A 22,590-nucleotide genomic window follows, 5' to 3' on the forward strand; every position below is an offset into this window, starting at 1 on the left:
CTGAGGTTTTAGAGCCCCCCACTCCCAACACCCCCCCAGGTTCTGTGTCAACAACAAGGGAACTGTTTTATAATGTGGCTGTGAAGCACACCAGTGCTCTGGAGCTGGGCATCCTGCATTGAATTAACCTTCCTATTTCACACCTCATCATTGCAGTGTGGCAAAGCGCTCCCTGGCCTTTCAAAGCAGGAGGACTGCTGTGGAACTGTGGGCACCTCCTGGGGCTTTCACAAATGCCAGAAATGCCCCAAGAAGCCATGTAAGTGACATTTCATCGTTCTTTTGCAGGTTAATGTAGCATGTCTGTTTTCTTATGACGACTGTTTTAATGGTGAGACATTAGACTTCAAAGAAATCACATTGAATTGTTGAATGTAGTACAATACTTTGCATCTCCAGAAATCTTGCAAGTCTGAGAAAGCTTTCATACTGATTTCTGTTTTTTAACAAACATAGTTATCGGTTGCCTTTTGTTCAGCTGGATTACTTTAAAGAAAAGATCTTTTAAAAGGGGATGTGCTAAAAGTAGGCTCTATTTTCTAAGATGAAAGAAAAATAAGATCTCTTTTAAAATGATAATGAAATGATAATTAAATGCTGCTATAAAAAATCAGCAGTTGTTAAGTTACATTCCTTAAATGTTTATTAATATCCACAACTTCTCTTGTAGTTTTTACTACACTATAGGTTTTCAAATTTTACTGAAAAGAAAAGCTAAAATAGAGAAATGAATGATTGCTGATTTTTGAAAGAGAAGCTTAGTCACAAGGACACAGTGTTTCCTCCCTTTTCCTCTTAGTCTCTGCTGTTAAACTGTCACATTTTTCAAGACATAAATCTCTACTGACATCTACGTGCATTGATTAGTCTATAAAATTTGTTTCCCAGAACCTGTTGATGTGATTAAATCCAGATTTACATCTTTCTGTTACTTTCCCCCCAGTTTTTGAATATAGTGTTAGCTCTGGATAATTGAATCCTAGTACTTTTTAGAAAGACAGAGGTAGCTGGTTTTAAGTGGAGCTTTCCCTCTTCTTATTTGTCATGTTTTTGCCAAGAAAGCAAGTGATAGTTTTCTATGTTATCATTTTTGTTTTTATAGTTATTTTTTAATAGTTTATGCTGCAAGGAGTTTCTCATTTGCTTCCATTGGATAATTTTTATTTATCCTTCATTAAACATCTGTTGATTTGAATGGTATTCTCAACAAACAGCTGTTGATTTGAATGGTATTCTCAACTGCCTTTTAAAACCTATTCAATCTAGAATCTGCCCCCTAAGAATCACTGCTCCTTTGGTCTGTCTTATATACTATTCTTCCATCATCATAAATGATTCTTTCTTATCTCTCAAACTTGTTCTCTAAATCTTTTGATGTTTCAAGTTAATTTAATTTTACTTTTTTCCTTGATAATTGCTCCTATCTTCCTTTAGAAAAATAATTTTGGAAACACCACTGAAGTTTCTGATAGTTAATGAATTACTCATATAGAGGGGAAAAAAACCCACATAAACAAGAACATTCAATACTGAGACATTGTCCCTGGTAAATTTTCTCTGGGTTTCAATAATGATTAGCCATGCAATTTCCAGCAGTGGATTGAGTGTGATGGTTCCACCCCACTAAAAGATCTATCTACATAAAAATTATTGTGACAGCCTGACCAAAGGGACATCTTGGGGACATTTTGTATGATTTCAAGACCATGGAGTTTGGAGTTAGGGAGGCTTGGGTTTGACTCCCAGCTCTGTCATTTGCTGTGAAGTCCTATGGACCATGAAACAAATCTATATCTAAAATGTTAAAGAAGCATTGCCTTTCAAAAAATGTCTCCCCATCATTTTGGGGGTAAGTTTAGAATAATGTGAAGGTTAGTATGTTTTCCACTGCTGAGTCTAAGGACTGAAGAAAGAGAAGTCCAATTCTTACAGCTTGGTTTTGAGGCTAAGTTTATGTTCTCTAGTACTTTTTTCATTTTATCTCTTATTTTTCTTTTTCATTTTTTCCCTTCTCTGTGTATTGTTTGCTTATTTAGCTTGTCTTTCCTCTTATTTCCAAAGCCCAAAGTTGCAAGACAGGGACAGAAGTGAAGAGTAAAGAGAATCACAGTTATGTCATTTTCTATCTAGAATTTTATCATCTGGGGATAAATTCAATACTTTATATGGTTTTGTTAGCTCTATATTTTAATGTTGGTAATAATTTAAGTAGAAAGTAAAAGTACAAAGTTGCTGTCACTTTTAACTAATGAAAATAAGGTCTGTACAGGTTGATCTAATATATAAGTTGAAGAGCAACATGGATTATGAATGAAGTAAGCTATTGACATCTTGACTTTTACTCCATTTGTGCCATCCTACCATGTAGCCCACTCCCAAGAAATACACTCAGAGTCCTATTCTTCCTATGTCACTTAAAAAACTTTGTTTATTTTAAAATCATACTCGTTTTGGAAGAAAGCAGACTTTTCTTGGCTTTAGAAGCTAGGGTTTTGTGCTCCATGCTTTTTTTTTTTTTCACTCAGAGTAATTTTCAAGTGGCTCTTATTTAATGTTTTGAATTTTTTGTTTAGCCACATACAGAAAGACCTTTCATTGTTGATCAGTTCTTACTGTGAAAACTTAATTTTAAATCTGCAAATGATTTCATTAAAGAGTCTGTAATCTATTAAAAATGTACTTGATATGAACAAGTTGCTTGCCCTTTAAACTTTTTTCAAAGAAAATTAGCATCAAATTCTAAACAGAGGAAGACTTTAAGATCATCTGGTCTGGCTTTCTGCCTTGAGGTAGATGACTTAATTTTTAAATGAGATGATAATCTCTCTTTTGCCTTTGAGAGTCACTGAGAGAGATCTCACAATCTCTGGAGGTAACCTGTTACAGGGTGTCCTCGTTACATGGGACAAGAGTGGACATGTGGCCAAGGGGCTGAATGGGTGACTCCCCACATACTGGTTTTTTACTTTTAACCCACTATTTCCAGATTCCTCACGTTAACCATTTTCTAGCAGAGGAAATAAGGCAAAGAAAGGAAGTAATAGAGGAGAGGAATGTGACTAGTAAATACTTACACGCTATTCCTTAGTGGTGAGAATGAAGACCATGTGCTAGGGGCAAAATAATTTTACTTTTCAAAGGAAAATTTCCATTTTACTTGGAACTTTTTTGTTTCATTGCTTGTTTAGGTCTTCTAAGTGGTTTAACCAATTCAGCCTATTTTCACGACAGTCCATTATTATCTTAATAAAAGAACACCGTATTGCAGGAAACAATGATATCTGTGCATACTTTTGTCAGGCCCAATGGTAGGCATTTTGTATAAAGTATCTCTATACTCCGCAATAGCCCTGACTTACTCAACAGTTGGAAATACTCCTATTGTACAGAATTCCATTTGGAACCAGGAAGCTTGTCTTCCAAGGCGGCAGAGCTGTCAAAAGGCAGAGCCAAGATTTGAACCTAGGTCAAACTGGTTCTGGAGAAGGCAATGGCAACCCACTCCAGTACTCTTGCCTGGCAAATCCCATGGATGGAGGAGCCTTGTAGGCTGCAGTCCATGGGGTCGCGAAGAGTTGGACACGACTGAGCAACTTCACTTTAACTTCTCACTTTCATGTACTGGAGAAGGAAATGGCAACCCACTCCAGTGTTCTTGCCTGGAAAATCCCAGGGACGGGGGAGCCTGCTGGGCTGCCGTCTATAGGGTCGCCCAGAGTCGGACACGACTGAAGCGACTCAGCAGCAGCAAACTGGTTCTGGCACTTACGCCAAGAAGCCTCTCAGGCATCACAGTAGGATGTCAGAATTTCAGTGGCTAGGGTTTTGTTGGTAAATTGGTGGCTTCAACATTTGACTGGTTGAGTTTTCTGAATGCTGAATCAGACAGTGTATCAGAGCAGCTCTTTACATCTCCTAGCTTCCTTTAACACCTGTTCTCAGCTTCATGGTAGAGAGAATCAATTTATACTAGAATATGTGAGCCTATAATTAAAGTGAGCATATAGTTTATTATCTAAACTGGGGAACTTTTCAGAGTGAAGTGGAATGCTATTAATGAACCTTGATGGAGCAACAGGTATCATCAAGGACTGTCCTAGGCAGACCAGGATGTCTAATCACCCTCTCTGAATTTATTAGAAAATTCAACTGCCAGTAGTTAATCATTGGGGAGGAAGTGAATTTTTTTGTAATAGTCACTAATTAGAAGAAAATATAGAACAGTTTTATGGCTTTTGAATGAACATAAAGATTGAAAACTAATTGAGATTTATGTCTGTTGCAAAGCATGAGATATACTAAAAAACAATGGAAAATGAATATACATTGGGTTGATATCTTAGAAGATCACTGATGCTTTATATCACTTTGCTTATCACATACAGTAGTTTAGGATTGTAAGAATTTAAGCATGTAACAAAATTGTTTCTTTTTTACAGCTTATCATGGATATAATCAAATGATGGAATGTCTACAAGGTTATAAACGGGTTAACAACACCTTTTGTCAAGGTAAGATCAACTGTGAATTCATTTGTGTATGAGCTCAACAGTTGTTTTGCTTTTAGAAACTTGAGTTGTTTTGCCATGTTTTGCTCATTAACCCAGCTTGTGAGGGTCACACAGAGAATCACCTCTTGCTCACTCTGTTTAAGTAAAAAAAAAGTTTAGTATATGGTTGCTAGAATTACATCACTACCATTTAAACTTTATGGAACTTACCCCCCTCTATCTATCTTTGTTGGAATCCATGGCAGATTGGATTACATTATGGAGTGCATGATCCACATGTGGGTGTGTGCACATGTGAACACATGCGTGTTCCTAGAAGTATTACTTCTTTACTGACACATGATTGGGCCACAGAGTTCCCTTTTTTCTCTCATCAGACTGTTTCTGGCTACTCAAACTATTAAGGTATTAAATATCAGAGCAAACAGATTTCTTTTTTTTTTTTTTAATTTTTTAATTCAAGGATAATTGCTTTTGTTCAATCTATATAGAAACATACAAGCAGTGGGACCTTCAAAAATCCTTTAGTTCAGTGTCTGTGCTTTACGAGTGAGGACGTTTAAGTCCAGACTGGTTAAGTGACTTTTCTCTGGCCAAATAGATCTGAGGTTATAATTCAGGTTTACCAGTGCCTAGCTTATTGTACCTGTATATGACAGCAAATTTCATTTCATTTACTTTGGGAGATGTGCAGACAGTGCTCCTAATTTCCGAGTACATGTCTAGGATGAAGGTGGTGGTAGTAACATGGAAATATGTGTACTTTGCAATAAACAGAGAAAGAGCTTCCAAGAGTCTTACTGAGCTAAAATCCATATCAAAACACAGCACATGTCCTCTGACTTGTGATCTGAGACTCTCTATCCTTGACCAGTATGTGTTTATAGGGACAGAGCAGATTAATAGGAGAAGGCAATGACAACCCACTCCAGTACTCTTGCCTGGAAAATCCCATGGACGGAGGAGCCTGGTAGGCTATAGTCCATGGGGTCTCAAAGAGTCGGACATGACTGAGCGGCTTCACTTTCACTTTTCACTTTCATGCATTGGAGAAGGAAATGGCAACCCACTCCAGTGTTCTTGCCTGGAGAATCCCAGGGACGGGGTAGCCTGCTGGGCTGCCGTCTATGGGGTCGCACAGAGTCGGATGCGATTGAAGCGACTTAGCAGCAGCAGCAGCAGCAGATTAATGTAGTGTTAATAGTATATATGTTAATCCCTATCAAAATGGTTCAAGTCAAAGGAATATCTCAATTATCTGAGAATTTTCTGAAGTGAATTGTCTCTTCAATATTGTATCTGTATAGCTTTTATGATTTGAAGAGCTTTTGCTGACTTCAAAAGAATCTTCTTTTGAAATGCACATAGATATACCATGTCTTTAAAAATGTTTTCCTCCAAATATTTTAAGCCATCATTGTAGATGAAACAATGTTGGCAAAGGAGAGGGTGCTCAAGATGCTTTTTGAGAAACATCTGCAAACTTGCAGTACTGCTAGGGATGTGGGAGTAGCGGATTAATCAACATTATGTAAGAATCAATAGAATTTCAGATATCATTAAAAGTTCATACTGTATGGATAGAAAGCTGAATTAAATGGGTGGAAGAATGAATAGATGGCTAAATGTATATTCTACCATATAAACCAAGCTGTTTGACTGAAGAGAAATGTAAACCAAGTTGACTGAGGAGAAATATAGTGGCTACCTTAGAAATATGCCTTTAAATGTTTAATCGACCGTCCTGCAAGACTTATAAATTACTTCAAGAGCTAAAGTCAATAGCCTGGAGTTATAAAGAGGCATGTTTATAACAACTACATGCAAACCTTTTCTGTAGATTAGAATTCCCCATCGTTGTAATGAGACGCTTTTGGAAGTACTGAGTTTGCAGCACTTAGGAGTGATCCAGCAGATCCCTAATAGCTGTTAGCCCAGGATGCTACAGGGGGGCTTTGCTGTGCAGTAAGTAATGTTAAATGACTCTGTCAATTTATTTTAGTGCTCTGATAGCAGTATTATTCTGTCACCTGGGATGGAGGTTGCGCATAAGAAGAAAGAAATGACTGGTCTGTCACACAAATTTTAGACTCTAGTCATGTAGTTTCCTGAAGTGTTCCTTTGATTAGGTATATCTGGTTGCTCCATTAAGCTGTAGAAAGAGGAGGATCCATATTTATACCTCACCATTCTAAGTCTGCATGACTACTTGTTAGAAACTCTCCAGAAATGTCAGATGCTCCTGATTTCTCTGAATGTCAAATGATAAAGAGTATACTCATTTTCTTGGGGTGGGATAGGATTTGGACATTATTAATCCCAATTAGAACTGAAAGAGAGTGCCCAAGATCACAAAGACAATGAGGAGGCCCAGCCAGGATTAAATTCCCAAGCCATCTCTGTTTCTATGTGCAGCATGGCCTCTTTTACCAATTTTGTATATATCTGTAAAGTATTACTAATGTAAATATGATACACTATCTGTTTAAAGAACTAATAGAAGTCAAAGAAATTAATGTTTATTTGATTTAATAAGAAAGGATGGTTATCTAATATATTCCTTCTACTGGCTAGTTCAAGGTTCTAACAGTTCATGTTCATAAAAATGCCACTATAGAAGTGAAAATTTGCAAGTAATCATTTGTCATCTCACTTAGCAAAATAAAGTGGAGAAACCGTTAAGTAATTCCCTGAGGATTTTAGACTTTTCCTTTTCTGGTTTGGTTGGTATGGAGTGACCTTTAACAAGTTTTATTCATACTGAGCATATCAAATGGTTCCACCTCAGTCACACTGATGTTCAGTAACGCCAAATCCTGGCTTATGTTTGTCTTAGGAGAATATTTGCAAAACAGCGTTGTACTTTTTGGCATGAATTCTGGAGTGAAGTATCACAGAAAATTCTATTTCATGCTGCCTCGAGTAGGCACTGCAAAATTACACTACAGAGGAGATTGACTCATAACATCATATGATTTCATTCATCATAATCTATTACATTACTTTTGAGCGAAGGGCTTAATTTCATTCCTTTTGTGATATTATTGGCCACTAAACTTAGGTAGAACTTTCTCACATTACATATGCACACTTGGATTTTCCTAGAGCCTTGAAGCTCTTTACTTTGAAGTTTTTCAAAAGAAGACTGTTAACCATCTAATTACTTGTGCGTTCCACATTGTTCTTAGAGTTTAATGTCTTCTCAGTTTACAAAGTGCATTTAAAATTAAAGTGATTAATAACTAGAATTGCATTATTTCCTTCACCTAAGTGAATTAATGCCTGAAACAACTTTTCACAAAGTGTACTCTGTAACAAAGAGCCAACTGTGCACAAGTTAATTTGAGGAGCTTTCAAATAATTGCCCTAAAAGTTGGGTTTTCCCCTCCTTTCTAGTGGTGCTGCAATTATGTTTTCAAAGGAATGATTTATTGCATATACACACATGGAGCTCTAAAACCTGCCCTCACTGCCCTCAACATTTATGGAATTGTTTTAATTTGCTTCATTTATAAAAACAAACAATTCAATTAAATTTGCTGGTGGATACCTAGAGCAGCATTTGTCATTTCATTATTATGCTAAAGGTTTGATGTTGAATTAGAATTAAATGAAGAAATACCTCATGGCAGTTATCATAGGAACTCCTGTTTCATGGTCTTCCCTGGTGGCTTGGATGGCAAAGAATCTGCCTGCAATACAGGAGACCCAGGTTCAATCCCTGGGTCGGGAAGATCCCCTGAAGAAGGGAAAGGCTACCCACTTCAGTATTCTTGTGTGGAGAATTCCATGGACAGAGGAGCCTGGCAAGCCACAGTCCGTGACAAGTCCGTGACAAAGAGTTGGACACGACTGAACACTTGACTATCACTTTGCCGTGAAATAAATGTGTTCTTAAAAATTAGGTGTAAATCTCACTTCTAGAATTGGGTTCTGAAATTACTTGGGGACCAGTCTATTCCATGAAATCTTTTATCTAAAGCAAATATCTCTTTTAACATGCTAAAATCACTTACTTGTTTCATTAGTTTATAGTTCTAAAATCAACCTACTGTTTTCTGCATTTTTAGCATGTGCTGAGCTATGGGCAATGCCAAAATACATAGCTAGACAGTGTCTGTGCTTTTAGAATCCAGTGTATGTATGTTTCTTTTTCATGAATCTTGAAATCTTTAAAAAATATCCGATAGCCCATAAACATGAGTTGGTGGGGCACTCCTGAACTACAGACTGAGGATATGTGATGAATGATGAATAAGACATCAGTCTTGCCCTTTGGATTTAGTGTAATTAAATCAGTTTGAATCAGCAGGATGTAATTTGCTTTGTTCAGTCATCCAACTAGCTGAATTTCAGCTCACCCCAGATGAGCCCATTAAAGCAAATATAAAAGAGCTGTCCACATAACTTTCTTTTGGCTTGATTTTATTACACTGGTTGTTCTGCTCTAATAAAATAAAATTACAAAACAGATACACTAAGACACAATAATACTCTACTAAAACTTTCACTGCAGGACTTCTTTTTGCTAGAAAGATGCTAGAGGTGCATCTGAAATTTAATTGTATTCCGACCATAGAAAAGATAATGCACTTTCCCCGCCCCCGCCCAGGGGTGTACCTCTGTCATTAAATGAAACTGACCAATCTTGATTAATAATCCATGTAAAGAAGGTGTACATGGAACTTGGTTATAAAGAGGTTGTCTGGACTGTAGCTTACATTTCAGGCCTCTTAAGTGAACGTAAAAAATTTCCGTGACTGCACTATGGTGAATATGTAGAGGAAGGCTGGTCTTTGAGTGCATTGGGGAGGCTAGAAAGTACAGGAAAGACCCTCAAGTAAGCTGACTTGGCTGGAGAAAAGAATTGGCCTGTGGTGTACTGCTGGGTTAAAACAGACAGGTAGGGTGAGATACAGTGATACTTAACTTTAGGACCAGTTTCTTATTTTTCTTATGATTAATTGCATGCATCATTTGTAATATAATGGACTTCTGATACATGCTGGATACATGTTACATCCAACAGTTATTGGATTTACACTTCTTTTAATGTAGAGATGTCCAAAGGCCATTATGACAACAGCTTGCATATTTAAAAGAAAATAGATTTGTGATACCTTTCTTAGAAAAGAGATTATCATTTTAGAACTATTTTCAAAGGTATAGTTAATGAAAACAACTTTTTTAATATGGTTAATAGTTAAATGAGTTTACTGAGATGGTATCAGTTTTTTCACTCAGCATTGTTTCTTGTATCCTTGCTTTCTGGGTTCGTGTTCTCTTTTGTGATCAGATTGTCAGATAAAATGTAGGATGCCCAGTTAAATTTGAATGCCAGGTAAACAGCAAATAATTTGGGATATACATTCTTAAAGTATTAGCTTACATGAAATTCAAGCTTAACTGGGTGTCCTATATTTTGATTTGCTAATTTATATTTTGAGATCACAGCCTTTAACAGTTCTTTAAGTGAGGATCACTAGGAAATATATACTTTACATGTCTGAGAATACCTTTATTTTGAACTCATTCTGTAATGAGAGTAATCAGATATACAATTTTAGGATAGCAGTTATTTTCCAGCAGTACTTTTAACCTACAGAATACCACTGTATTTCTGACTTATTTTTGATACTGTTTTCCTTAGTAGAGAATGGTCCTGTCTTTGGAGATCATCTCTTAATTCCTTATGTTCTGTAGTTTTACCATGATGTGTCTATATGTGGATTTATCTTTATTTTACTCAGTAGGCAGAGTGTTGTCCATCTGAAGACTCCAGTCTTTCTTCACATTTGAAAAATGATCAGATGTTATCTCGTCAGATATTGCTTCTCCAGCGGTAACTCCTTTTAGACAAGTGTTGAAGACTCTCTTTTCAGTGTCCTCATAACACGTCTTTTGTCCTCTTGTCTTCTTGTCTCTCTTCCTGCTTTGTGCATGAATACCTTAGTTCTGTCTTCCAGTTTTCTAATTGCTGCTTTATTATGCCTAGCTAGATTCCACCCTATCTGTTGCACTTTTCATTATAAGATTATTTTTCATTTTTGAAATCTCATTGTTTGTCATAGCTAATCTATTCTTGTTTCAGTTTTAAAAATGTATTGATTCAACATTTTAAGCATGCTGAGAAGTTTAGCTGGATTTCAGCTGCTGAGGAAGGAGTGTTTTCATAGATACATTTAATTTGTTACCTTTAGTTGATAATACCCTGGCTTCCCTTGCTGCTTGCTAGACAGTAGACCCAGAGTTCCAGTGGCTGCCCTGTATTGTGTATTAATATTTAAGTAATTGTTATATATTTAGAAACAGGGGTGAGTGCCAAAGCATGAACTTACTGTGTTACTTTTAAAAAAAAAAAAAAGGTGTCCATATCAGGATTGAGGGTTTTTTTTTTTAACTTAAGGAAATCAATATCAGAATGTGGTTTCTAACATATATATAATAAATTGTTTTTCTTTCTGAGTATAGAAAAGCTTTTCAGAAGACTTCAAATTATATAATTAACAGTTATCCTCAGTCTTTTTTTATCTGTTGTAATTATGCAGCCCATCAACACAAGTTTATTCACCATCTGGCATTCATGCATTCCTTTGTTTTATGGATATTTAATGACAATTTAAGTGGGAGCACTCTGAGAAATATAGTAATAACACTCAGTTCATACCCTTACAAAAATCACTGTTCTCACAAATAATCGAAAGGCATCATGTCAGTCTATAACATCAAGGCAGCATGTAGTAAGCACTGTAAGAAATGAACCAGATACTATGTAATGTCAAAGGAAATTTCCCATTGAGTTGGAAAATCAAAGATGGCATTTAAAGACATTTTCCTTTAGAAAAAGTCACATTTTTCCTATTTATAAAAATAATTTATACCTATTATTTAATTTTTAGAACCTAGAGAAATGTATACAAGTAAAAATTACCAAATAAGATTTGTTTTTTCTACCAATACACACATATATATATATGTGTGTGTATATATATATGAAATTATATTTCATGGATAGTTGTGAGAACTATTTTCATTTAAGAGATAATGAACACCTGATATTATTAACTAACCTTCTAAAATTATCTTAATGCTGACATAGAATCCCAGTTAATGGAATAGGATAATTCATTTAACCTTCCCCTAACAATGGATTTTCAGATTAGTTTCTTTTTTTTTCTTTTTATATATAATGCATGTTATATATGGGGGCATACTTAAATGTAAACCTTTACATGAAGCTATGATTATGTGTCTAGAAGAAATGCCATCGGTCACCAAGCTTTGGTTCATCCTGTGTGCATTAGACTTCAGAGAGGGCATACGGTTTCCTTTCCCACTAAATGGAGAGAGACCGCTGACTGTGTCCTTCCTCTCCATCCTTATTTTCTTTCCTTGTCAAATTTGAAGACACAAAAAGAGCAGTTAAGTTGTGTGTTTTTCGTCACATAGGCCCTATACATTTTCATTTAGGTTTTCCCCAGATATTTTGTATTGAATATGGCTGTGAGCAAGATTGTTATTTTTTAAAAAATATTAGGTGTCTTACTGGAACACATTCCTGTTGTTTTTAATAATTTCATCTGAGTTTTCTATGTAGGAAAATCATTTTACTTTCAAGTAATTGTGATGTCGGCAAGATGGTGATATGGGATAGGGTGGTTATCAGGGCTGGAAGGAATTAAGACACGGGCGTGGGAGAACATGCCCCAAACTTGGGCCTGGTGAATCCCACCATTGGGGATGGGTGAGGTTTGTCAAGGTATCTGGGGGTGGAGGCGGGCTGAATTCAAAATTGGTCTGGTACAGTGCCTCAGGCTAGTGAGTGTCAGCTTCTTTCAAGGTTTTATTTTAAATACATGGGAAGCTGATATGTTTTGTGAATTAACTTTTAACTTTTTTTATTCCCCCATTGATGTTTTTGGTTTCCTTCAAAGAGTTTGGATTGTGACCAAATTTTCATGGATGTCTTCAGAAACATAAATGTTTCTGAAAAGTATCTTCAGATTAGTACAGTTGCCCTTTGTATCTGTGGGTTCTGCATGGAGGTATGCAGGGCTGATTGTCTTATGCCCTTTGATTTCAGGGACTTGGGCATCTGCAGATTTGGGCATCTGCATGAAAAGAAGGGGTCCTGCAGCCAGTCCCCCAGGGATACGGGGGATGACTGTGATGAGTGCTCTGGATTCTTCCTCCCCCTTTCCCACTTACCCATCTTCCTCAGTCTTCTTTCCTTCTCTCTCCCCCACTCCCTCTTTCAAGGCCCACTCAACTTGTTCTGGGCCTTATTGCAGTGATGGTGTCAAGAAACAAAGTAGACGGTAAAGAACTGTAGACATAGTTATGCTGTTAGTGACAGTGATCCTGAAACATCTAGTACTAAACTTGTGCTAAGTTCACCAGCACTCCAACCCAGCTTAACCTTTAAAAAAAAAAAAAAAAACAAAACCTTTATATTGGAGTGTAGCTGATTAACAACGTTGTGATGGTTTGAGGTGGACAACATAGCAACTCAGCCATACATATACATGTAACCATTCTCCCCCAAACTCCCCTCCCATCCAGGCTACCACATAACATTGAGCAGAGGACCCTGTCCTTGTCGCCAGCTTAACCCTTAACCTAAGTTCTTCCTCTGCTAATCCCAGGTTCTCACCCAGCTTTTCCCCAGACTTTCTCCAGAGGTGAACTAGCTGGGCCGCCTGCTGCTCTAATGACTGTTGATTTTATTTGTGTGATGCTTTTCTCCTTATGGTAACACTTGCGTAAAAAAAATATGATAGCTTTCTGTTTACTGACAGTGAAAGTGAAGCCGCTCAGTTGTGTCCAACTCTTTGTGACCCCGTGGACTATAAGCCACCAGGCTCATGATAAGCAATTTCCTTTTTGGTTATTATTGCCTACACATCTTTTTTCTATTTATGTATTTTGCTAGTGTTTATTGAATGCCTGTTTAGTGGAGTTGTTGGGTGGGGTGCTTCAGCTGTGTCACCATTCTCACAGTAACCCGGTGAGATAGTGCTATTTTTCTTTAAATTTGCAGTGAAACTGAGCCCTGAGTCTTAAAGAAATTAGTAATGGAAGATGACATACCTGGATTTACCTCGGATGCCTGGATTTACCTCGGATGCCTGGGCTCCCCACTTTGGGCTACTTAACATTTATATAGTAGTTTGTAGTACTTCTTAAGGTGATTTGTATGTTATTAATTCATGACAATAACTGCATCTGCTTGTTACAGTTAGAAAACCACAGCTTAACGCCTTGATCAATAAACAGCAGTGCTGGGAGGGATATTCAATGCTCTCTGATTCTTTTAGTCTTTACATTGTACTAGCCTGTTACATGCTTTCAGTAGTTTGGTTTAGAAATCAGAGTTCTCCACATTTTATTGTTTATTTTTATAGCAAAGTTTCTGGTTTTAAATGTGTCTGCTTTGTAGGTAAAGTGTTTTTCTCTTGCGTTATTGCCACTGAATCTTAGTTTTATCCTAAAGTCCTTAACTAGCAGAATGTTGATGATCTAGAGGCTATTTGTTTAAGCTTGCATTCCTCTTGGGCACTCCTCCTGAATCTCTCCCCTTCCCCTGCGAGTTAACAGTTACTTTGCTAAAACAAGCATGTGTTTCTCATGCTGCTGGGGACAGCTGGACAGTTCTGCTGACCCAGGCAGGCTGTGGATGATCTCAGCCAGGCTCCATCTAGGGTCTGTGATCAGCTGATGCTTGCCTTATGCTGGATGGTCCAGGATGGCTTCAGTTAGGATGGCTCAGCTTTCTTCTCATCTAAAACTTTGCAGGCCTCGATTTGGGATTGACACAGTGCCACTTCAGCTGTATTCTAGTAGCTGAAGGAAGTCATAAGGCCAGCCTGCATTCAGGGAGTGGGGAAAAGACTCTACTTTTTACTGGGAGGAGCTACAAAGTCATATAGACAAGGTGATGGATACAGAGAGAGGTAGAGAATTGGGCCTATTTTGAAATCATTCTGTAACACATTGATGGTTTATATCTTGCTTGAGAAAAAGGGAAATGAAGATCAGTATTTGTATTACTGGGAGGCTGTGTGTGCTCAGTTGTGTCTGACTCTGTGCGACCCTATGGACTATAGCCTGTCAGACTCCTCTGTCCATGGGACATCCAGGCAAGAATACTGGAGTCGATTGCCATGCCCTCCTCCAGGGGATCTTCCTAACCCAGGGATAGAACCCAAATCTCTTACATCTACCTGCTTTGGCAGGCAGGTTTTTTACCACTAGTGCCACCTGGGAGGTCATTTTATGTTTAAACTTCAGAGGCCATGTTGTTGGTGAAAAAAGCCTGATATCAGAAATTACGTAGTTTGTTATATATTTAATTTTTGTTAGTAATGTAACCAATGTATAAAACAGTGAAAATCCCAGTGAGTGAATATCACAAAATGAACATAACTGTACTTACCACTCAAATCAGGAAATAGAAGATCCCCTGCACCCTAAAATCCACCCTGTCTCTTCTCCATTTTTACCCTATCCCCCTTTTTCAGAAGTGATCACTGTGCCAACTCTTCTAAGCATAAATGTGTTATCTTTTTTATGAATTTTCAAATTATCCAGTATGTTTCATGACTTCTTTCACTTAATAGTGAAAGTGGCCAATATTACTTTTTCTTAGTATTCAGAACACTGACTAGTGAAGTGATAATATCCATCGAGGTTTTCATGTAAGAGTTTTTCAGTGCCTTTCCCCTTCACTCTTCTGTGATTTTGCAGTTTATGCAACATTTGCTACAGTTAGTGTTTTCTCTGTAGTTCCCTTTAGTTCCATTATCATAAGGGAATTGATTGTTGTGATGTTTCTTTCTTTCCTAGAGGAAATAAGCAATATGTATAGGAGAGCAGTGTAGGTGAAAAAATGAAACTTAGGATCCATTGTTGCTATGCATTTGGGAAATTATAGTAGAAAATAATAGGTATGAACTAAGGCTGGAGTCAACCAGACTTGATAATTAAATTATTCAAAGTACTTAAAATGCTTAAAATTCTTTTAACTTACCTATCAGATTTATCACAGAGCTGTGCTGTATTTAGTGATTTAATGCCAGAAATTGTGGGGGTACTTAATGTGATGCTGAATCATGTTTTGCAGTAGTGATGACCAAAGCAATTGATATGTTTTGCTGATTTGAAGGTGTTATTTTACTGTCCTAGACATTCTCTTGGAACTCTTGCTGCTCTTTGTAGTCTAAATAGGTACAATATTTTGGGTAAGAATTTAAACAGTTTTGATCCAGACCTGAGTATCATTTTAGCATTTAAAATCAATTTGGGACCCATTCCCATCCATTGTAGAATCATTTTCTAATGTGTCCTCTTACTATGCCTCTATCACTGGGACAGGATTCAAAAAGGAAATGTCTGTTTATTTTATTCACTTTTCTTCAGGAAAGACAGTGGTGAAGTGAGTCATTAGCACATTGTATTTTCCAATAGCTCTCTTTGACCTTAATCTCGGGAGCAATAAACTCAATGGGAAGATGCCTGTTGAATCACGAGTGATGAGGAAAGCCCATGATAGATGTGTTACTATGAATGTTTCAAGGAGAAATTAATGTAGTGTCTATAGATTATAGTCAGAAATCCAAGACCAGCAGAGACGTGCATCTTCCATGTGTAGCACACATGTATTGAGAAATAAATGCAGACTGTTTTCTGGGCCCTAATAGTTCTTTTTATCATGTTACTCTGCAGACAGAAGGATTGGGCAGCAGGGAATTGTTCCACAGTAGTTCACTTCCTTTGGATGAGTCCAGTGATTGAATCCATCCCATGATAGATGATTTCAGTTTTTTTAATTTAATTAATTTTTGGCTGTGCTGGGTCTTTGTTGCTGTGTGGGCTTTTCTCTATTGTGGCAAGCAAGAGTTACTCTAGTTGCGATGCATGGACTTCTCATTGAGGCAGATTCTCTTGTTGTGGGGTACAGGCTCTAGGGTGTGTGGGTTTCAGTAGCTTTGGTCCATGAACTCTAGAGGACAGGTTCAACAGCTGTGATGCACAGGTTTAGTTGCTTCACTGCATGTGGGATCTTCCTGGATCAGGAGATGAACCCGTGTCTGCTGCACTGGAAAGTGGGTTCTTTGCCACTGAGCCACTAGTGAATCCTGATGATTGTTTTATAAACAGCTGCATCAGGGCCCAGCCTGAAACAAATACAGCCACAGGGAGACCCATATAGTAGTTTGTGGGGCTGACCCATGAGAGCAGCACTTCACACAATGTGCTCCATAGACCACCAGTTCAGCTGGATGTTAATAGATGGTGTGTGAAAAAAGAGCCCATGGCCAATGTGTGGATAACAGCAGGTTAAACAGAGAAAGCCAAGAGTCCTCGCCAGAGAACGTCTCAAGGTCTTTAGTGTGCTAATTATACAGAATATGTCATGTTTCTCAATCATATTTGACCACAAAACCCTTCTTTGGGCAGAAGTCTCACAGAGCTTGTGTTTTATATAAAATACCTTGGGTAAAATTGCTCTAGAAGGTTGATCTTTGGACATTTTTTTTGTTGCCTTGTCTCCTAAATTTTGAAAAATTTAGATGTTCACACATTTTTAACCTGACATCTACATTTTTAAAGTCAAAAATTAAATGGGCATAGTAGATTCATTTTTGACATTGATGTTAGATATAGACTTTAAACATTTTCATCAAAACTTTGGAGCAGCGGAGTTGGCTTACTTAATTTATAAATAATGTCTGTCATCTAACATAATTGGCAAAACCGGACCTTCTTATGAAAGAGATCAGGCTTATCCCTTGTCCTGGGACTCTCCTTCAGGAGAGAGATTTGTGAATTTTTCATTTGTTTGATGTCTGATCATTTCACATTGTAGGAAAGTGCATCTAGAGAGATTCTGGATGAGTAAGAAGTGTGCCTTGGAAGGAAAGTAGATGCTGAGTAAAGGAGAGAGAGGAAAGGAGATTGGCATATGTGATTTTAGACAAGGAAATGGCAACCCACTCCAGTATCCTTGCCTGGAAAATTCCGTAGACAGGGGAGCCTGGCAGGGTACAGCCCATGGGGGTGGCAAAGAGACGTGACTGAGCAGAGAGAAGGAAACGGGTGAAGGCTTAAGATCTGGAAATTGATTCCTTAAATAAAAGTATTCAAGCGCGTGTGTCCCCTGTCACTTGCCTTCAGGGGTATTGTACCTGGTGTGAAGCTGCTTCTGGGAAGGAAGAGGGGCAAGGAAGGATTAGAAATTACAGATGTCCTCTTGAGAGAGAACTCCTTTCTCTAAGTGATCCCTCTTGAATGGCCAGGTGGTCTATCTGGCTAAGAAAAGTATTTACCTCAAGAGGTGTTTTTTTTCTTTTCTCTCTGCTTTCAACTGGAAGTCAGATTGCTAAATTGTGATGGAATTTCTGCCCATCAGCAAAAATAGAGTCGACACAGCAGAATCTCCACAGCGCTTCATATTTTCACGCAGTGTAAAGATCTGCACGTCCTGTTCTCACCTGTGCCTAATTCCTGTCGGTTACTGGACATGCCTCATTTCCTGTAGAAACGTGCGTCACTAAAAAGGCAGTAAATTAGCACTCGGTGAAACACATACTTTCCTGTAGAAGCATGGATACATAAAAATGTGTTTATTTCCCACAGGGTACTTATACTAGTCATGATATATATTCTGCAGTAAATGTCATACTTTACTTATTCCTTGGCATTTTTAACTTTGGCAACTGGCAGATTGTTGTGAAGTCAGGGTATTTAAGCTGGAAGCAACCTTGGGGATTATCTGTGTTGTGAGAGAGGAAAGTGAGCGCAAGAGAAAAGAAATGACTTGCTCTCGGTGACATAGTTTAAGATCCTAGTTACCAGACTAGGTCATAATGAGATATTTCTCCTGTTAGATCTCCTCATTCTCCCTTAACCCTTTTTTTTTTTTTTTTTAAAAAAAGAGCTTGGACCAAGTTATGTCTATAAGTTGGAAATAACTGTTATGTTGCTCTTGGTCCAAAATGGTTCGAGAGAAGTTGTGCTATACAGATGCAAAAGATGATGGTGACGATCCTTTGCTTCACTGTACTGGGTTATTGTATCATTCTTGGGTGGTGAAATGATGAGACTGTGTTATATTTGGTTGTTTAAACAGTCACTTCTTATGCTTACTTCCCAATATGCAATGCTGCCAATGTTCAACTCTTTTAGATTTATAAGAAGAGCAGTTTTGTATCAGTGAACTTGATAAGTGGCCAGAGGTTCATGGTAGGCTATACTGGGCAGAGAATGCTATAAATGCTCGAAGTGAATGGAGAGGTATGTAAGTCCCTTGGTTTTGCCTTCTCTAAAGGTGCACACTGGGCTGGAGGAGTTTCTCCCTTCCTTTTTGCATCTGTAAGCGTCTAGACTGCCCACTACTGCAGCTCATTCATTTTGACCTTCATTCTTGAACTCAGTAAACTGTGTTTTTTTGTAAGTGGTTACACCATTCTTTCAAAGAATAGAATTCCACAGTTGTCCAGAGAAATTTGGTGGTCCACAGAAGAAAACAATGACCAAATTCATTTGTTTACCATTGTTTTGTTTTTTTAAACTAAGCACTACAGTACTGTCAATTTAATCAGAACACATTAAAGGAAATTGGCTGTTCCTATAGAATATGACACTTCTGAAGCAGTTATATTTGTCAAATGTAAGTAATTTATAGACGTTATAATCAAGTTAGAAGTTTTTATTTAATTTTAAATAAGAAAATAGCCCAAGGAATTGTAGTCTAAATAGAATTATAATTCATAATGGGTCAGTTACATTCCATATAATTGTTTGACCTGGTAATGCCTTCTCTCAGCATAATCCTTAAACCACTCACATCCAGATAGTTCACTTTCAGTTTTGTTCTTAATGCATTTGTGAATCTTTCCTTTCCTTCAGCTTATTTAGAACTGGGAGGCCTGGCCTTCTGCATTCCATGGGGTTGCAAAGAGTTGGACACTACTGAGTGAACTAAAGAACTTGAGTACCTCAGAAAGTCATTTAGATAATTGCTCATGTTTCATATTAGTTCTGGAGTTCTAAATTAAAAGCAATGGGATATAAGTTTTTTGTCCTTTTTTTTCTTTTAGAGGGTATACTCTATCTAGCTACCCATAATCCTCTCAGGAACAAAGCAGGGGATAGAAGAATAAAGTGGCAAAGACAAGAGAATTTCTATCCAATTTTTAGATGTGAAATTTGGCATATTAGGAATGAACAATATATGAATGGAATACTTTTAAAACTTTTATTGTGAGTTGTTGAAACCAGAATGTGATTCTTCACAGAAACAATGTCAGTGATGTTCAAATTTTCTTGACAAATGCCATCTTAGAAGTTCAGTTTTTGAAGCAGATGTAACGGAACTAACTGTCTTGCTTAAAAGAGGTAGGCAGGATGCCCAGGCTCCTGGGATGGGCCTGCAGATCACAGTTCAATCTGATGAATTTACCTCAGAGCCCCAGTCAGACATGGTGATGCTAGGACTCTGGTCTGCAGATCACAAAGCACAGAGCCCCATACTCAGCAATCTGGAGAACATAGTCTGCTTTGCTTCTTGCTCAGGCTGGAGAACCTCCTCAGAGCTAGTAGGAGACCATCCAGACGTAGACAGTATAGATGCTGAGTTGAGCGAATGAAAGCCTTCATATCCTGTCATGGAAGCACCACCTGCCTCCACCCCATCATTCCTCAGACAGCCTCACTTCAGAATGGTTCTTTCTGTGCTTTATAAGCTCATGTTTTCATCCCCTCTTTGTGTGTTTTTCAGTGAAGGCATATTGACAATTTTGGCAGAACAGTTGTTTGCCAAGGGGGCCAACCACAGTTTGCTTAGCTAGTGTCCACCCAGTGAGTGCTTCCCAGCCTTTGGAACGAGCATATCCTCCTCTGAGAATCACCTGATTCTCCCTGAGCACTAAGAGGGGAGCTATCTTAACTGACCTACAACATTCCTATAGGTATTTACATTTTAGAAGAGACTGTTTTTAGATCTAAATGGCTAATTAATATATGAAAAGGAAATGCAGGTCTAAGCCACAGTGACATAACACTACACACTCTCTCGATGACTAAAATGAAAAAACCGGCAATAACTTGAGGAAGTGGAGCAGTTAGTACTGGAAATGGAACTTGACATAATCGCTTTGGGCAACTGACAGTATTTACTAAAGTAAACATGAGCCTTGTTTAGTGACTCAGAAATTTTACTCCTAGATATGTTCCCAAGAGAAATGAGTACCTGGGCCTGTCAAAAGATACGTGTATATATATATATATATATATATATATATATATATATATACACATATCTCTCTTTATATATGTATGTGTGTGTGTATATATATATATGTTCACAGGTGCTTGGTTGGAAATAACACTCCAAATGTCTGTCAACAGTAGAATGGTAAATTAACTTTGTGCTCAGATAATAAAAAATAACAGCAATTAAAAATGAACTGCATACAGCAACATTGATGAATCTCATAAGCATAATAATTAAAAGTCAGACAAAAGAATATGTAGTGATATTTCCTTTGTATGAAGTTTAAGAACCGGCGAGACTAATAAATAATGATGGAAATCAGAATAGTACTTACCTGTGGGGGCAAAGGGAAGGGCCGTGAAGGAGCCTTCTGAGGCAGTGAAATGTGCTCGGTAATGATGGTGGTTACACAGTGTTTGCACACACACACACACACACACACACACCCAGGTGTATATATACGTGTATGCAGATGCAAAGAACTCATGTAGCTGGATACTTAAGATTGATATCCTTAGCTTTGTATAACTTTAGAAAGGAAAAATCTTGGAAATTTAATTCATTTATGGTATTTTAGAGAATATGATAAAAAGAAATTGAAGCAGCTTAGGGAAACAGGAGTTTTTCTGGAAGCTCTTAGCATGTGTCCATGATTTTGAGTTTCTGGAGCCAAAATTAGGGGGAGTGGTGTTGCTAGTGTCGGTGGCACAAGCTGATCAGAATAGAGATGGTAAGAAAAGGAAACGTTTTACCTGATTCCTCTTCTTCATTCTATTTCTTACTGTCTGTAGCCTTAGTGTTTTTGATTATGTCCTAACTTCTGTCCTCCATTCCCATGGCATCGTGGTCGAGGTGGTGGGCAATGTTGGGAGTCAGAAAGGGGACGTTGGATGAGGGTACAAGGCAGTGGTTGTGTATCAGGTATCTATGTCTTGGTGGGGGGGACGGGAAACACTACTTTAACCTGCAGGGAGGTTAGCCAGCAGGGAGGCTGTGATGGGACTGTCATAGAAACTTCCAGGTAAGGGGAGATTCTGGGTCCTAAGAGGTAAGCATGGATGGTGTAATGGTGCAACCAATGATTAGGAGTCAAGTCCACTTGGAGAAAGAGGAAGGTGCTGATGATCACACCATCATGGGAACATGAGGGGAAACAGAGATTTTTGTCCATCTTTTTTGACCCAGTTGACTGGTTACCCAAATTTGAGGTTTAAGTGGGGATGTTCGATAAGGGCTTTGCTTGTACCATGTACACCTCAACTTGACTTGGCACTCTTCCTGCTTCTTTATGGTGCTTCCCTTAAGGAAATGAGTTATAGGGGAATGTTTTCAATTACATGTTGTGCATAAATGTGCTTTACAGTAAAACACAGACTCTGATCAAGAATAAGATGGGCAGGTGCTAGACCATATGCTGGGCCAGGTGTCATCTAGCTGTACCAGCTTCCAGCTGGATGCAAACCTGGAATGCTGTAGAATTTATACAACAAATATGGATTGTTATTTGAATGTCGTTGAAAATATCATATTGTCACTGAAGTTAAAAATTGCGTATGTTCGGTAAAATACATCCGTATACATGTCTTTGGCTACTTTGAATATGAAGTATAAGCAAATAATGATTTATTTCAGGTTGTATCTGCCTTTATGTGATGATTCTACTAGTAATTGTTTACTATCATGGTGTTCAGTTTTAATGTAGAAAGTTAGCATTTTAAGGTCCTTAGTTTTATTAGAATCAATGATTGTAAGAAGTAAGTATAATTTGAAATGGAGACACTAAGAGTCAAGTTTGTTAGCTAT

The 22,590-nt window shown here is 37.8% G+C and overlaps 1 protein-coding gene across 13 annotated transcripts in view; it reads left to right on the forward strand.

Moving 5' to 3' along the window:
- LTBP1 (latent transforming growth factor beta binding protein 1) overlaps positions 1-22,590 on the forward strand; it is a 434,653-nt gene that overhangs the window by 245,560 nt on the left and 166,503 nt on the right. For all 13 annotated transcript variants that reach the window (XM_070476676.1, XM_070476671.1, XM_070476680.1 and 10 more), the window contains 2 exons: positions 157-259; positions 4,440-4,511. In XM_070476676.1, the coding sequence (XP_070332777.1) occupies positions 157-259; positions 4,440-4,511 (175 nt within the window). The remainder of the gene's footprint in view (positions 1-156; positions 260-4,439; positions 4,512-22,590) is intronic.

This window comes from Odocoileus virginianus, chromosome 2, assembly GCF_023699985.2.
Source record: "Odocoileus virginianus isolate 20LAN1187 ecotype Illinois chromosome 2, Ovbor_1.2, whole genome shotgun sequence".
Taxonomy (NCBI): Eukaryota; Metazoa; Chordata; class Mammalia; order Artiodactyla; family Cervidae; genus Odocoileus; species Odocoileus virginianus.